General features: G+C 46.0%; 2 protein-coding genes across 2 annotated transcripts in view; one reads left to right on the plus strand and one right to left on the minus strand.

The window, feature by feature from the left end:
* LOC134458072 (ADP-ribosylation factor-like protein 3) overlaps nucleotides 1–3,774 on the minus strand; it is an 8,903-nt gene extending 5,129 nt beyond the window's left edge. The window contains exons 1-3 of the mRNA XM_063210177.1: nucleotides 3,372–3,774; nucleotides 2,334–2,477; nucleotides 493–609 (exon numbers count right to left, since the gene is read on the minus strand). Of these exons, the coding sequence (XP_063066247.1) occupies nucleotides 493–609; nucleotides 2,334–2,477; nucleotides 3,372–3,374 (264 nt within the window). The 5' untranslated portion in view covers nucleotides 3,375–3,774. The remainder of the gene's footprint in view (nucleotides 1–492; nucleotides 610–2,333; nucleotides 2,478–3,371) is intronic.
* A 550-nt stretch (nucleotides 3,775–4,324) lies between these two features.
* Nucleotides 4,325–10,350, plus strand: wbp1 (WW domain binding protein 1). The gene is made up of 4 exons (XM_063210176.1): nucleotides 4,325–4,545; nucleotides 5,775–5,877; nucleotides 6,229–6,396; nucleotides 8,634–10,350. Exons 1-4 carry the CDS (start codon nucleotides 4,483–4,485, stop codon nucleotides 9,293–9,295), a joined length of 996 nt encoding a protein of 331 aa, XP_063066246.1. The 5' UTR covers nucleotides 4,325–4,482; the 3' UTR covers nucleotides 9,296–10,350.
* The last annotated feature ends 7,433 nt before the right edge of the window (nucleotides 10,351–17,783 follow it).

Genomic DNA, 17,783 nt, shown 5'->3' on the forward strand with positions numbered 1-17,783 from the left:
GCAGGCCACTAAAAAGACATTGCATGTCTTCGACATCACAGACCCAGCACACTTGAGTCATTTCACAGGTCCATTTCTCATATAAACATCTTGGCTGTCTTAGGAAACCCATGGCACACAAAAAAAACGAATAAAATTTGCACTGTATCACAGAATTCGAACTGGTCTCACCTAACCCATTTGCCCCAACTGGGTCAGAATGAGGATTAGGAAAGAGTATGTGAACGCCAGTGCCCCATCAGCTGTGTGCCTTCCTGTGACATTAACCCTGGCGTCTGCTGCCATTGACCAGTTTAACCCTTTGAGGAGTACCAGCACAAATATGTGATTAGAATTTTGCCCAAATCTTGAGTTCTCATTATGATGTCATAAGGATTTTGCAAGACACAGACTTCTATGGGAGCTGTTGAGTGTTCAAGTAAAATTCTAGAAGAACCTGGGGAAAAGTCCTTACTCCTCAAAGGGTTTGAATAATGCTGTAGGGTACTGTACCAGCAGGTCAGTGTTCTCATAGTAGTTCCTCCAGTAGGGCCGGATCTTCCTCTGCCCACCGATGTCCCACACATTCAGCTTGAAGCCCTGACTCGCCACGCTCTTGATGTTGAAGCCCTGGAGCACAGGAGATATACAGGCAGTGATGTCAATGGGACTGCATATCACTTTTTAATGTCTCTGCCCACCGAAGGTGGTTTTATTGATTGTCCTGGTGTGTAGGCTATCAGTCTGTGTGTATGCGTCCGTCCATCACAGATTTTCTTTTGGTTTGAGTAATAACGTTTCAATGGGTGGACGGATTTCCATTTTTGCACCAAATATTGTGTGCAACATATTAGGTACATGAAATGATACAATTTTGGATTTCAAGATGGTCCTCTTTCAAAACGGGTGGGTTTTTTTTTGCACAATTAAATTCAGAACGGGTTCAAAGGGACATGAAGTACTTGAATTTTGCAGGTCAACGTTACCATGATGGCCGAATTTCAAGATATCTGAAAAGGCATTCGAATCAATTGTTTGTTCAACACATTTTCATCTACTTGATGAACTACTCTGAGAACTTCAAGTGCTATCAAATGTATGCCTCACTTTCACACATTCACTACTATACGGTACAATGCCAACCTGGCATCAGGACCAATTTTGGATTAATTAAATATTGTGTTCAAGAACACTTCGATGGGGTCAAGACATCAAGTGTCTATTCTACTGCTATACTCTCAATGAATGAAGGACTATGACATAATCACTAGCTCTATTTTAAACATGCGTCACACAGGTGTATGGCTAGTAAAAGCAGAGATTCTTTAAGTATATAGAGATATGCCAATGTAATAGGTTGCTATGGGCACCTAACATGACCAGGTTCCGGTCTGCCTAAAGGAGTGTGCCATAATGTTCCTAGCATGGAATAGAACAGTCCTTAGGTCTGCCTAGGTCTGCCTAAAGGGGGATTCCCCCCCCCTCCCCATTGCAATAATAGAACCCGGAAACAATGGGCCAATGGAGCCTCTCTCTTATCTACTCTCTCTGGTAAAAGTATCCTACGCTATTAGGATGACAATAAAGTGGAGGGCTGTTGGGATGAATAGTGTCTGATCTATTCTACTCTTCTTCTTTATGAGGTTAATCAGCCTATCACTATGTATGATTAGGAGATCAATAAGGTGGCTAATTTCCTTTGGGATAAATAAAGTGCCTCGGCTGTACTCTACACTCTGCCACCTTATCAATATTGACTCATCGCTGTCTCTATTGACGGTGCACATGGTGTGAAAAGTCAATACACAGCTGAAAAGTAAATAGACAGTAGTATTGATTACAGTATACTATGACCGTAATTTGCTCTTTGTGTATCATTTACAGGGAGCATGGATAAAGCGTGCATATCTTTGTGCCACACACTGGTGTGTGATATTTGTGTTAATGAGTGAATGTGTCTGTACCTGTGAAAACATAATCATTAGCTGTGGCACAAGCTGTGGGACGAGTCATAGCTAATGTATGTAATGTATGTTGAGGTGTTTGTGTGTTTGTGTGTGTGTGGGTGGGTGATCGTGCACATATGAGTGTGTACTTGCCAGGAGGTTCAGAGGGCTTCAGACGTCTACACGTGTAAGAGAGAGTTTGTGTGTGTGTGTTACATATTTGCATAACACCCGTGTTGTACAGTAGGTGTTGATATTAAACAGGTGTTGATATTAAACAGGTAATGAGGTTATGAGAAAGTGTGTGTGTGTATGTGTGTACCTGTGTGTGTGTGTGTGTGTGTGTGTGTGTGTGTGTGTGTGTGTGTGTGTGTGTGTGTGTGTGTGTGTGTGTGTGTGTGTGTGTACCTGTGTGGGGGTTATATGGCTGATGTCTTCGGATGCTAGCTGTTTGAGCAGGGTGGTCTTGCCAGAGTTGTCCAGCCCCAGCAGCAGGATCCTGACCTCCTGCTCAGGGGTGTTCTTAAACCGCCGCAAGACGGACAGCAGACCCTGAGATCAAAAAAATAAATTTTAAAAAATGAACACACGCACGCACACACGCACACACACACACACTTCTCAGCTTCGATATCGAGACCCTGTTGAAGCATCCTCGTTAAAGTGATGAATGAAGTGTGTCTGTACATTACTGGGCCATACCCAACACAACATAAACCATGACACAACATAGCATAACATAACATAACATAACATAACATAACATAACATAACATAACATAACATAACATAACATAACATAACATAACACACACACACACACACTGGAAGTTGTTTTCTCATGAGATGACAACAAAGCAGCCAATGAGTTAAGGTCATTGGATAACAAGCCATCCAATCGCAGTGGTGGAGGAAGGATTGGGATTGCCACAGATTAGGTATAGGCCAGATGACCCAACAGGTAGCACTGCACTGGCGCAAGGAGCTAAGCACACAGCAACACAGCAGCAACAATGTACACAGTAAGCCCCCGGCCGCGCTGCCATGTGGCCTACATATGGTAGTTGAATAAGAAGCAAAGACCAATCCAGTCTGTGGGTCGCAAAGCTGGTTGTTGATGACCCAAAACCACCAGACAAGGGCCGACAGCACATTGAACATGCAATAACGGACGTAGAGCTTTCAATTATGTATTCAATTAGCTTAATTATTTAAATTAAGTGTTAATATAACGTTAATGCATCCGTTTTTCTTTCATGATGTTGCTACTTAGACAGTGCTGACAGTCTATCTGGTAACAGACATCATCCATGTGAGAAAGAACAAGTTCTCTTTCATCAATAGTTATGAAATATAACACTAACATAGACTATTTTGACCATATTTGCCATCCCCTAACAATGAAAAAAGAAATGAAATGTTTCTATACACAGAAGGGCCACTTACCATGTTTGCTGCGCTCAATGGTGCGCCTACGCTGACTCTAGCTGTCCCAGAGAATGAATGAGATGCAGGGAGGATTTGACATCACCAGCTAACGTGATCTAGGCTCTAGCTCAGTCTTGCTGTCACTACGTAAGCCACGACGCCCAATGTAAACAGTGTAGCCTAGGCTAAACTCAAATCTTCACAAAAAATTGCAACACTATTGGCTATCAGGCTTCTTTTTTTAAAAAAAAGCCAGGTGACATTACTGCTATATTATAGGCCAGGTCAAATCAGGTAGGCTATGTTATGTTGTGGAATTGTATTGTAAAAAAAATGTTAATATAAACATTATATAGACTATATGCCTACCCTATATCTAGCCAACACTGTAAATCTATGCCAGTCCATTTACAAGAAGAACTCCTTTCTATGACACTCCAGCGTGTGACGCTCTCAAGAAGCCGCCCGTTATAATAAACAACAGCTTGCAAATTTGGTTCTATGCCGCCCATTGAGAGTAAATAGAATGGAGGCCAAAATTCTATTTCATTGTTGAAGCCAAGTTGGAGCCAAGGTTGGACCCAAAAAGACCAAAAAATGGCCAAATCCCATTCATTCCTATGAGAGACATAAAACCCTGTATCTCCCTTAAATGCCACTCCAGGGGGATCATTTTTCGCTCAACTAGTAGGTCCCCTTGCTCTCCAACTTACCAGGGTGGTGATTTTCTGTGGTGATGTTTTATTTTAGAGAGATATTAAAAGTTAAATTGACCAATGAGCATCAGAACATGGTTTGATTGACCGTTAGAAGTCTTGTTGTTGTCCAATCAACACCTGCGTTTGGCGTTGCTAAGGTAGAATGTAAGTTGGAATGTTCCCAAATCTGGCTTCAAAGCGTTGAATGGCAAAAAGCGTTGATTTGGCGTCCATTCTATTTACTGTCAATGATGCCGCCGTCTAGTGGTCGATTTTGAATTGGTAATATTCAGGGCAACTCCGAGGAGGACGGAAATATGTTGCTTGCCACTTTGCGAACAGGACTGTTCAAATTATTTTGCTAATCCATCGCCAATTTGGAGCTGAAGCTATATGATTCCCCCCGCAAATTTGGCAGAGAACCCAGAAAGATGCCACAGAAAACACTGGGATCCCTTATAGGGCTGCTCTGCACCGGGACCTCCGTGGTTCAGGTAGGCTGCAATACTGGCTTTAGAGCGCTAGCGCATTCAAATCGAGCCCAGGGATCACAGCTGGAAGTAGGCCTTCTATTGTGCGTTTTTGTTTTGTCCACAAAGGAACTTGGATATGGCTAACTTTAAATGACGTCAGAGTAGTTTGCGTTATCCTTGAACTGACAACCTTATTATGAGCAGTCTTAATATAAATTGAGTTATTCAAAATTGGGAAAAAAAAGTCAAACATTTATTTTTCTGGTACTCTCGTCTTGATGTGTTGATTTAAAGCTAGCACTGTCGGAGAAGGGCCAACAAGGTGAATACTTGCTATCGTTTGCTGATAGTTTGCCTGCTAGCAACCTAGCAAGCTGTCTGGAAATCCCAGTTTGGTTGCTAACATTAGCAAGTAAAAAGTACGCCTAACAGTACTTCAGAATAATGTCATTACATGTACAAATCATGTATTTATAGCCTCACAAAGTGTTCATCCTCTAGCATCAATTCACCGGCTTGTCGAGCACACCGCAGGGTTATTACACTTGTCAAATGACATTTGTGTAGAGCTCTAGTAGGTCACAATGCCAATGCCAACTTACAGTAACTACCCAATGAATTGTTAGAGAGTCGGGACTCAAGATGGCTATGGGATGACAACATGGAGCTACATGATTGTTGCAGAATGTATTGACAAAAATTACACAAATTAAAGCTTCGACAGTAGTTTTCTTCTCATTCAATCACATTTGAAATGCCTCCTGTGGCATTTCGCATCCTTGTATGTTGACTAGGAAGAATGGCATGCATTCGAGGTAATACCAGTATGTAGAATTCTGGCAGTTATCGATACAAATTATACTGTTTGTAGCAGAAGTGAGCCACACTTGTTACATTTTAACATTCTACTGGTTTCAGGATGCCATTGTTACAATGTAGTTTGCTGTTCTAAAACGGATGCAACCAAAATACACAACAGGATTGACCGTGATCCAGAGTTAATTAAATAAAGAAATGGGCCTTTTAAGGCTTTTGAACATGTATTGACTACATAGTGTTGACTCTATTTGCTGTGTTATGACTATCTCCACGGCTAAGGAAAGTAGTCAACTGTTATTTCAGATTCAACGACATTTCACGTTCACTTTGTTTGAATGAACCCCTCTTTCCCCTAATTTTAGCGTAGGCATAGAATAAGATGGGAGAGTTTACTCCAATTATTCTGATTGTAATTTTGTATTCTTTCGCAGGCGAAAGAGTTTTGTTTCGGGGTCAACAATGAACAATACAGATGTGAGATGGGGTACTGCTGCGGAGAAACGGAGTGCTGCACCTACTACTACGAACTCTGGTGTAAGTTTTCTATACGTTTACATAAACACTTGCAATACTAATGTACTAATGTAAACTCATACGTTTTGTGTTGTAGTAATATAAGGGGCAAACAGCTGTTTTGTCTAAAACATGGATCGCGTGGTTGTTGACGCGTCCCCCTATCGTAGTAAAAATGTTTTGCGGTACGAAATGTACTTACTAGTCTGACCTCAGGGTAGAACTAAATAGTATTTACGGGCTCGTGTAAGGTTAACGTGAGCACTGCACTTTCAAGTGCTGCTCACATGCTGCTGGTGGTGGTTGCCAGAGCCACCAGCCCTCCCCGGTCCCAGTGACGTTAGCAGAAATGATATGCGTGTGACTCGGCAGGGTTCTGGCTGGTGTGGACGCTTATCATCATGCTCAGCTGCTGCTGTGCATACCGTCACCGGCGCGTGAAGATGCGGCTGCAGCAGGAACAGCGCCAGCGCGAAATCAGCCTCATGGCCTACCAGGGGGCCTCCAGCTCCTTCGTGTCCCCACCTCCACTAAATCTGCGTAAGTCTGACTTGCCGTGCCTTCATAACACCCTAGTACAGTTACACAACCACAACTGAGCCCCTCTACGCCCCTCTCTCTCATGTGCGCCTCTTCTCTCTCTCTCTCTCTCTCTCTCTCTCTCTCTCTCTCTCTCTCTCTCTCTCTCTCTCTCTCTCTCTCTCTCTCCCCCCATGTTCTACACTCTCAGGCGTTGCATAAATATCTTCTTACTTCACTTTCACTACCACTCTCTGACTCTCATTTTATACACACACACACACACACTCTCTCACACACACACACACACACACACACACACACACACACACACACACACACACACACACACACACACACACACACACACACACACCCATCTGAGGACTGTTGTTGTGCCCATAATCTGAAACATTAGCAGGCAGATGACTGCACCATGTGTTGCTGGTATTTAGGCCTTGGGGATGCCGTGCGGGTGCGGTGCAGTGCAATGCAGTACGGTGTGCTGTAAGACATGGGGCAACACCACTGGGCAAATAGTATCTGTCGTGCCTCGAGAGGGCCTGTCAAAATTGTAGCAGGCACAGGGTACATCCCAATATGTGACCTTGCCTCCTCCACTTGTGCTTGTCTCCTCGCCCCGCCTCCTGGCCCCTCCTCCGTGGAGAAAACGATAAAGTTTCCCAGCTGTCAGCCTAGCCACAACAACTTTTGAGGGACTGTTTTTCATTCACCATAACAATTGCAAACGAGAAAAAGACTCTACAATTGAGCTTTTGCAAGATATTGAAATATAATGCTGTTGTCAGTGATGTCATCATGACGAGAAGCGAGTGGAGGAGGCAAGTGGAGGAGGCAAGGAGGCATATTAAGATGCACTCACAGCCTCTACCTTTCACCCCTCCTCTGCCCTTCCCTACTAGCCTGGTGAACCAGCGCCACCCACTGGACGGCAAAATGTTTTGTCTACGGGTGGGTCTGGCCTCGCATAATGATTCAATGAAGCCAGAATGCCATGAATCTGGCAAACCAATTACAACGCAAAGATGTGTTTTGAATCAAAGCGGGCAGGGTTTTGAGGGAAGGTTGTTCTCATCAACAATCTTCGGATGTATTATGCATCGAGGCCAGACTAAATTAGACATCCACATTTAGTCTGGTTTATCAGGCTACTTCCCTACCCCCCCTCTTCTCTCTCTTCTCTCTCTTCTCTCTTCTCTCTCTCTTCTCTCTCTTCTCTCTCTCTTCTCTCTCTTCTCTCTCTCTTCTCTCTCTTCTCTCTCTGCCCCATATTGGATGAAGGAGTAAACAACTCTGCGTCAACCAGCTTTTTATGCTCTATGCAATGATTTGTTTACATTATAGCGTGACCTTTTTTGGGCCTTCCAACCATTCCTCAGAGTTCTCTTTTACACACCTATGTAAATGTATATCCCATGTAGATGTATTGTGTATGCATACATGTTTTAATCCTGCCTGCTGTGTTTAATGCTGGATGTGTGATGTGTGTGTGTGTGTGTGTGTGGGAGGGGGGTGGGGGGATGGATGGATGCATTATAATATTAGGCAGTAAAGCCAGAGATTCTTTAAGTATAGAGATATGCCAACATAATAGGTTTCTATGGGCACCTAACGCGACCAGGTTCCGGTCTGCCTAAAGGGCCGTGTCATAATGCTCCTACAATTAATAGAACAGTCCTTAGGTCTGCCTAGGTCTGCCTAAGTCTGCCTAAGGGGGGGCATAATAGAACCAGGAAACAATGGGCCAATGGAACCTCTCTCTCTCTCTACTCTCTCTGGTAAAGCATTAGCAAAGGCCTGTGCCATAGCAGCAGCTTCAGGTGACGGCGCCATCAGCGCAGCTCGGCTCGCTGGCACAAACGACTGCCGCACAGATTAGCTGACTGGAGATGTTCCTCCACTCTCTTATGTAACCATCCTCTCCTGTACTCTGCTCATCTCCCCCTCTTCCTCCTCTCTATCTCCTCTTCTCTCTGTCTGACTGTTATCTCTTGTCCGGCTCTCTCTCTCTCTCTCTCTCTCTCTCTCTCTCTCTCTCTCTCTCTCTCTCTTGTCCTGCCTCTGTCTTACTCTCGCTCTTTCTCGCTCTTTCTTGCTCGCTCTCTCTGTCTGTCTGTCTGTCTCTCTCTCTCTCTCTCTCTCTCTCTCTCTCTCTCTCTCTCTCTCTCTCTCTCTCTCTCTCTCTCTCTCTCTCGCGCGCGCGCTCTCTCTCTCTCTCTCTCTCTCTCTCTCTCTAGGCTTCTGGACGGATTGCAAGCTGCCGGACTATGAGGAGGTGGTGGGCCACCCGCCTACCCCTCCTCCGCCTTACTCCGAGACGGCCCCCGACGCCTCTCCTCCCGCTCGGCCTGCCGCCGCCACCGCCTCCGCCATCGTACTACAACCTCCCCTGGACCAGGAGGACGGTCTCCCAGGAAACAATGCCCCGGAGCGCGTCCTAGCAACCGCGTCAGCATCAGCACCCGGAGGAGGAGGAGGATCGGCCGTAGTCACCATAGCTGCCTCTCCCGCCATCTTGCACAGCGGGGAGCAGGGACAGGAGGAGGAGGGGCATGAGGAGGAAGACGAGGAGCCTGCAGCTCTATTGGACGAGGAGGAGGAAGAGGAGGAGCTGGGGACCAGGCGCCGGCACGTGACCGGCGACTCAGGGATCGAGGTGTGCGTCTGTCAGATGGACGCCGACGAGGATGACGAAGGAGAGGGGGATGAGGAGGAGGGCGGCGGTAGGAGAAGAGGGGAGCGGGAGCAGCTGTGCCAGGGGGGCGCAGGAGGTGCCTGCTGCGGAGAGAGGGAGAGAGAAAGGGAGAGGGAAAGGGAGGTGGCGGAGCGCCAGAAGGAGCACGGTGGCCCTGCCGACAGCCACACCCAGACGGCCACCTCTGCAGACAGACTGGTCTGAGCCACCTGAAGCCACCTGCAGCCATTTGTCACTCAGGAGAACGGCACCTGGCCCCTCCATCTCTATACCGCCAGTTTGGAGGAGGATGACACAATGGCCACTTCATGGCAGCATCCCCCTGACGTGACGTGATGTGACCATCTCGTGACACGACCGCCGTCAGTCATAAGAAGAAAGCTGCCTTCCTTGATGAATCTCCTCTCTTGCTCTCCAAGTCCCTCCATAACATACATTTTTGTCCACATTTCAGATTTCTATGACTTTCAATGGTTAAGATTGTAAATGAAGGGAGATGGTGATGGAACGGACTCCTACATGTGTTCAAGAGGTCGTCATTTCAACGGTTCAGAAGTTCTTCGTTTCCATGGACCGCGCGCTGCCTCTCCTTCTGTTTGTTTGTACGTTTTGTCTTTTGGTTCTTGGTTTTTGTTTTGGCCTCGAACCGGTGGAACAATGGACAGGACTGTTTAGATATTTCAAGCTTGCCTGGGGCCGAAAGTGAAGTGAAAAAGGTCAGGAAAGGCCCCCCCCCCCCTGTGACACAGCTGCTTCTACTGCTGCGTGACAGCATGGAGTGGATGACTGGAACTCAGTCGCTGGGTGCGGGCTTTTTATAAAGTTTTGCGCTTTCTCTCTCTCTTTTTTACTCTCTCTCTCTCTCTCTCTCTCTCTCTCTCTCTCTCTCTCTCTCTCTCTCTCTCTCTCTCTCTCTCTCTCTCTTTCTGTCACCCCCCCTGTGCCCCTACAGTAGTAGTGGGCCCCTGTGTGTCCATTCATGCCCCCTTGGCACGCAACCGCCACCCACCCAAAACGCCACCCTCGGGCACACAGACTGTATAAGGTGGGTTGGGGGTGGCCAGAGGGGGTTTGGTGTGGGGTGGGGTGGAGTGGAGCCCTGACCCCAGCAGATGCCAATTGACTGTGCGTGCGTGGCACAGATGCCACAAGACTGCTGTGCCACAGCCCACCGGCATGGCTACAGGGGCATGGCAACTGCATTGCATGATCTCTACATGTACATGTTCTTTTCATTTCGATGTGTACACACCATAACATAGTTCTTATTTCTCTGTGTCTTTCTGGCCCCCGTCTTGGGTTAATTAGCCTAAATGACTTCGATGAGGGTGCGGCGGTGTAGACTTTTGGTCTAGTTGTCACGCAAGCGAGCCTCTGATGACGTCCACTTCCTCCACCGGGCTTAAATGCGTCCCCGGGGACAGGAAGTGGAGGAGGAAGGACAGCAGAGGAGGAAGAGGGGTGGAGGGAGAGAGAGGAGGGAATATTTCTGAGGGAGGTAGTATTTCTGTTAAAGCAAAAAAAAACAAGCTACTGTGCCTTCTTTGGCCTTTAAGTCAGCCTTTCAATTAGTGTGTGTGTGTGTGTGTGTGTGTGTGTGTGTGTGTGTGTGTGTGTGTGTGTGTGTGTGTGTGCGCGTGTGTGTGTGTTTATATGTGGGTGAGTGGGGGTGGAGGAGGGTTGTAGGGGAAAGGGGGAACTTGATCCATGTTCTTGTTGGCGTATCGACTGAGCTGGCACGTGTATATGTGTCCATGTGTGTGTCTCCCCTGACATTATCCCCGCCGTGCTAATGGGGGTCTATAAAAAGCCCCTCCGTATGTGTGTGTGTTATAGGTGTACTTGTGGTGGGCATGGATTCTATCAGTGATGACACACACACACACACACACACACACACACACACACACACACACACACACACACACACACAGACTCTCACACACACACACACATACTCATTTCCCACTAAAATCTCTGTCTCTGTGTCACGGGGGTGGGCTTGTATGTATGTATGTGTGTGTGTGTTGGCACATTCCTGATAAAAGTCGAATATGGGCTTTCTCCGGGCTGCACAGGAAGAGTCTTAAAAGGCCTTCTTCCATCTTTAGAAGAGAAACTGAAACGAATAATAACTGGGTAATGTTCAGAGTTATTGTGGGGTTTTTGCCTTTGGCTGTGTGTCATGCCAGCTTTGTTAGCATGCTTACGTCCAACATAGCTAACGAGAGCTCCTCCTGGGACTATTGACTATTGTCCTCTTAACCGAGCATGTGGATAGCGACCTGCGTGCACACTTAAAACACCTCTGCCTTTCAACCACTGCAGTGTGTGTGTGTCTTTTGTAATATGTATACACGCGTGTAGGTATAATACATCGAGATGTTGCGCATGTCTGCTGCGCGCTTGCTTTCTCTTTTCAAGTGACACACCTGGTGTCTGGTGAGGTCCTAAAGTGGCCACTGAAGCCTTTAAACTGACAGACTGACCACCCTGCTGCTGTCCTCCATGTTGTTGTTGTTTTTTTGGTGGTGGTGGTGTCGTGGAAAGAAATAATCTAAGAAAAGATACATGAGCAAGCTAACGCGTTGTTTGTTTGTGTGAAAATAACTTTTAGCTGCATCAGCTTTCACTCAGCTTCTCTGTGTCTCTCTCTCTTACCACTCTATCCCCCTTCACTCTGTTGTGGCTAATGCCTTATCGAGTGGGGAGAGGACTGAGGTGGCTAAGTGAACTGTGTGTGTGTGTGCGTGTGTGTGTGTGTGTGTGTGTGTGTGTGTGTGTGTGTGTGTGTGTGTGTGTGTGTGTGTGTGTGTGTGTGTGTGTGTGTGTGTGTGTGTGTGTGTGTGTGTGTGTGTGTGTGTGTTTTAGGGCAGTAATTATTGGATTTGGGGCTGTGCCGCCTCATTACGGTTGTGGTTGCACCTGTTGCCCCCACCTTTTCCCGAGGCTTCTCACCCTCTTCCAGATGCCTCCAGTCTGTGGTGCTTTCACCGCTAAGCTGCGTTGCCATGGGCTCCATCCTCCTGTGGCACTGTGCAGCAGGGTCTTTGCGTCCGTGGCCCCATACAAGCACAAGACAACATTACTCAGTGCACTGTATCAGCTGCTGTGCCTAACCATCCACACACACACACACACACACACATGTGCACACAAAACACACACACGCACACTCACACACAGGGTGCATTGTGAGGTGATAGGGGCCCGTGACGTTGAGATATGTACCATCTCAATAAACACCAACCTGTGGAGAAGGAGACGAGCCTTTGGCATACAAACGTGTATGTGTTGTATATAAACACACATGCGCACGCAGATGAAAGTAGAACGAAGGCTGTCCTTGATTTCTGTATGATGTTTTGACACACCAGAAGCTGCCTTTGTGTGTGTGTGTGTGTGTGTGTGTGTGGTGTGTCTCCATAGAAACCACCACCACACGGTTTCTCTCTTGACAGTTGACACATAGCTGCATTCACACGTCCCATGCTCCAGCTGAGAACAAAATGGCGGCTTGTCCAGGGTGGAGCACCTGGGGTTCAGCCTTAGGAGATCTTCTGAGAGCGTGGCTGCTTTGGCGGACACACAGGTGTATTCAGTAGTGCATGGGTGTATGCAATCGTGTGATCCCTTTGGAAAGTGTCTTAGGAACACTGCCGTCGCACATGCGACTTTGGGGCGGCCTGTCTGGCTGTTGTGACATTTTTAAAGAGCGTTTCTACGTGTACAGAGCATGACCTCGTTTGACAGCCGTTTAGAGGAAGGATGTGGTAGTGTGTGGTTTAGGAGTGAAAGCGAAAGAGCACACTTGTCCTCTTCTTCTGCTCTTCTTCTTTCTTCAAAGAGTTTGTAGATACATACAAGTCTCCATTTTCATGTCCCTTTAAACTCCCCATGTTATTGTATGCTCATAAGATAGCGATATTCTCTTATTGGTACTACAGTAAGTAGTGCTGCCCCAACCCGGTTAGTACTTTTTGAGAGTTTTTTTGGCGTATGGTGGGAAAGCATGTTGTTGTTTGTGTGCATTTTTGCAAATTTGAGGGGAATGCCTTTGTTGAAATGTTACTGGCCCCTAGACATGCGTGTTCTACTTCTTGCGTAGGTATATTTGTGAATAGATGTAGAGGTGCATGCTTTTGTACGCAATAGGAATGAACTATAGCTTTTCTTTTTTCTTGTTTTTTTTTCTTTCTTCAAGCGTTACTGAAGCCTGATGGTTCAGGTTTAACGAAACTGACAGGGGCTGCTGAATCTCTCATTGAGATGCTCATGTGTTGGTGTGTGTGTGTGTGTGTTTGTATGGACGTTTTCCACGAAAAAAAACGAAAAAAATCGATTTGTAAGGCCATGATGTTTACTGTTCATATCATTCTCGTGATGTGTTTTTTTCCGTCTTCTTCCTAAAGGGCTATTTATCGTGACCATTTCACAGAGCGGTGCTTCAAGTGGAGCAGCACTGTTTTTCGTTTTTCTTGTTCTGTAGTCATGGTGACACAGACTCTTGTCGTTTCCTCCCAGCCAGGCAGCCTTGTGGCACAGCATGTGTACGATGTCACTGTCACCGCTGCTCTTGTGTGGCAAATTGGGTTTTGTCCTTCACTGAGTACCAAGAGTTGTGTTAACACCTGCGTCTCTCTCTCTCTCTCTCTCTCTCTCTCTCTCTCTCGCGCTCTCTCTCTCTCTCTCTTTCTCTCTCTCTCTCGCGCGTGCGCGCGCGTTATGTCATTGCCCCCGAAGAGACCCTGTCCTTCCCTTTTTTTCCGTCCGTCTCCCAGTCTTGGGAGTTCTCATATGGGTGTTAGTATGGAGGGCGGCAGTGGCTGTGCTCTCTCTTACATGCAACAGTGCTCGCAAAACACTGGCCAACTGTTGTCAAGTCTCTAATAGCTCTGAGGCTGGGTGACGTATGAGGGAGTTGGGGGGGAATCAAGGAGTGAGAAGCACAAAGTGCCCCAGTAAATGCGTTCTTTATAATAAACACACGCATGCCCTTGATAATTAGCATGCATGCTCGTTCTGAACATGAGCTGCCAGCCTTTGTGCCGGTGATTTCATACCAATTGAGGTCTGTTGGCATGATATGAGAGGGTTGGGAATGATTCACTGTACTTTTTGGGTGGATTCCTTGCGGCTTTTGGCGGTTAAAAGGGCTTTAAAGATTAGAGCTTCATTCACTGTATGACCCTTAGACTTGTAAAAACAGTACAGCATCTTTTAGTGCCAGCCGTCCTAGCAGGCACACCCATTTTTATTGCCCTTATCCTAAATGCTTTTCAAGCTTTCAAGTTCTTGCGACATGCTGTGGAGATTCTCAAGGCCAGGTTTCGTCAGTTAGAGACGCCATCATGTGTGTGTTATCATGGATGTTTACACTCTCTCTCTCACTTGCTCTCTCTGTGCCTTGCTCCCACTATGAATCGACTCTCTGGTTTAAGACATTCTCCTTCTGGCCTTTCCTTCCCTCTCCTCTCCTCTCCTCCTACACCTCTTTTCTTTTCCTCCCTCATCTTTATGTTTTCCTCTCTTCCCTTCCTCTCCCCCACCCCCTTCTTTTCCTTCCTTTTCCTCCTTTTTCCAACCTTGTCCTCTTCTCTTTTCCCGTCTTCTCTTCCTCTCCTCCCCTGGATCTCTCACTTTCTCCTCTTTTTCTCTTCCCCCTCCCTGTTAGAGCCTGGGTCTCTGTCCTGTACTGTACCAAACTAGGCTATGCAAACAAGCTCAGTACACAGATGGCCTTCTGTGCTATGCTGCAATAACCATCTCTTTGTATGTCCTCTGCGATGGATGGATGGTCCATCAAAGCAATAGTTCTCCTCAACTACTTGTTGCACTGTTGCCCCACTTTGGGCAGTATGTGCTTTTTCGTTTGTTTGGATAAAGACAAAAAAAATAACGTATGAAAATATTTACAAAGTTATCTCAGAGTAGGAAAGAACACTTATTCATTAGTGGGCTCATTAGCGACTCCTCAAGTGTATACATATTATTTAATTTCCTCTCTGGGTTTTTTGAGGTAAAGAAAAGAAAAGAAAAGAAACTTCACATAAGAAGCCATTGCCATTCTGTCCAGGCAGATTTGTTCAGTAGATGATAGTTATTGTTGTTATTGTTTTGAGCTGTTATTATGCTCCCTCTCTTGTTGTTCTGGTGGAGTGGATGTTTGTTTGTCTGAATGAGATGACTAACTCACAACGGACTTTTCTTGTAACCCCCAACCCTTTCCTGCATGATGCCACACTGACTTGACTATGAGCTGTGCTGTGCTCTTGGAATCCTAATGAACACTGTTGTACGGCACCAGTAATCATCCCCCACCACCACCACCACGCCTGATGTCATGTGTGATGTCATGTGTGATGTCATGTGTGATGTCATTGCCTTTTCAGCTCCTTAGGTGGTCTTTTTTGTGGGATGATGACTGGCGAGTGTCAGCAGGCTGTGTGGCTTGTGGTAGGCCTTATCCAGCATATTTACAACCACTTACAAAAATGCTCTTTATTTCTTTTTTTTCTTCTTCTATGTTTTCTTTTTCCTGTTTTGTTTTGGTGTGTTTGCTGGCTTGTTCCATCAATGGTTGCGAGCTCATTTGTCTCAGCCGAGATCTGGCCTGCTATAGCCACCATTCATCCATATACTGTTTGTAATGTCAGAGAATGACACATGCTCAGTTATTTCTTTTTTCGTATATATTCTTGATATTACTTACTTCGTACAATAAGGGGCTCATACTTTTGTATTGCTTCTCAACCACAAAGTACAGCTAAACCACATATATATTCAATACCACAAACCAGACATGTGTTTTATGACTGATATTTCTGATATGACAGATGTTATATTCTATTTTTTGTTGTTGTTGTTGTCTTTGCATTTCGGTGGGGTGGTAGCTGTCAATCAATCAGATGCCAACGTTGTATTGGATAAAAATTACCCATCACGAGGAGTGGGCGGAGCAAGGCACTGGCAGGAAGTAGTTGCTCTTGAGCACAGTCTCATCTCACATAGACTGCCCCCCACCCCCGCACCCACCCCTTCTTAAACAACGCCAAAACATGAAAAAAGTGTGAGAAAGGGGGTGGAAGAATACAGTACAAGAGAATACAAGCACTGAAATGTGTGGAATGTTCTAATCCTCTGGTTTTACTTTTAAAAAGAAGTTAATTAAAAAAAGGTCTGCTGTGTACTCTTTTTTTTGCTTATCATTTGTATTTTATTTTTGTAATAAAAACAAAATAAATGCATTGGCTCTGAAGTGTCTACGTTATCTCTATCATTTGTCATCTCCCGTTCGCTCCACACCTTCTCCCTCCCAGCCAGAGGCATCTAAAGTGGAGGCTGAGGCCCATGCCGATCCAGACACCTAAATGAAAAAAGAAGCCATGGCTATACAATAAAAATGTTCTATGTCTAGTAGAAGCACTCTGTATAAAACATTTTGGAAGCCTAGTGGGACCACAACAGCCATGAAAATGATTGCTATATTCGAAACCGGATAAGAGGGTGTTGGGATGCTTCTAAAGACCTATCACAAACAGCAGGCCCTTTCATATCAGTTCATATTATATTTTAATACTATTACCTTGCTAAAAGTGTAATTTCTCATTGGAGGCTAATGTGAGGATTTGGACAGTACAATGGGTATGGAATTGTTTAGCAAGCACCTGGATCGGTCTCTGATGCCCCCAGTATTTCTAGTATGCATAAACAGCTCTGGTGCGTAACAGCAAGAATAATTCATCACAAGTGTGTCGTCGGCCCATCACCACCTCTCCACCACAGCGACTCTGGCACCGGGCCAGTCCAGACCCAGATAGCCAGATCCAGTACCCAGTCAGCTGAGGAGGGGGATGGAGGATGAGGAGGGAGGAGAGGGGAGGGGAGGGAGGAGAACAAAACAAGGACACAGTGTCCCTCCGGCAGAGGCAGCTCTACAGCATTACACACACACACACACACACACACACACACACACACCACACACAGCTGAGATAAAGTGGTCTTTCATCAGCAGGGTGGATTGGATATGCCATTTATCGTGTGGGGTGCACTTTGTGTATGTCAGTCCAGTGCCAACACACACAAACACACACACACACTGTTAGGGTTGAGATGGTTCAGTTCCTTCAGTAGCACTACAGCTGAGATCAGGTGTGTTGGCGTCGTCATCAGAGGTAAATTAAAGTTGCAGTATGTAATATTTTTTAGCTGTTTATTTCCAGAATTCATGGTGCTCATTCACAAGTATTACCTTTTCCACAAATACTTACCACCACCATCAAATTCTCAGAATTCATTTTGATCAAGGATGGATTACTGCACGGGCCTACCGGGCCGAGGCCCAGGGGCCCAAAAAAAAGGGGGCCCTGAAACCCAAGCCTTAACTTCCATTCTCACATTGCATTACATTTTGCACAACAACTGTGCTTTCATTTTTTCAGGGGACAACCCCATGGGGGACTTCCTTGCTGTCTGACCCACAATGAAATGGGACCCACCTATCTACTGGATATGTTTCAGCTGTATGCACCAACCAGATCACTAAGGTCAACAGAGAAGAATTTGCTGGTGATTCCAAAAGTCAAAACAAAGTGTGGAGATGCTGTGGACATGTTCTATGCTGCAAAGCTTTGGAACCAGCTTCCAGATGGCGTAAAAAAAATGCACCCACTGTTGATGGCTTTAAATC

This window comes from Engraulis encrasicolus, chromosome 11, assembly GCF_034702125.1.
Source record: "Engraulis encrasicolus isolate BLACKSEA-1 chromosome 11, IST_EnEncr_1.0, whole genome shotgun sequence".
In the NCBI taxonomy this organism is placed as follows: Eukaryota; Metazoa; Chordata; class Actinopteri; order Clupeiformes; family Engraulidae; genus Engraulis; species Engraulis encrasicolus.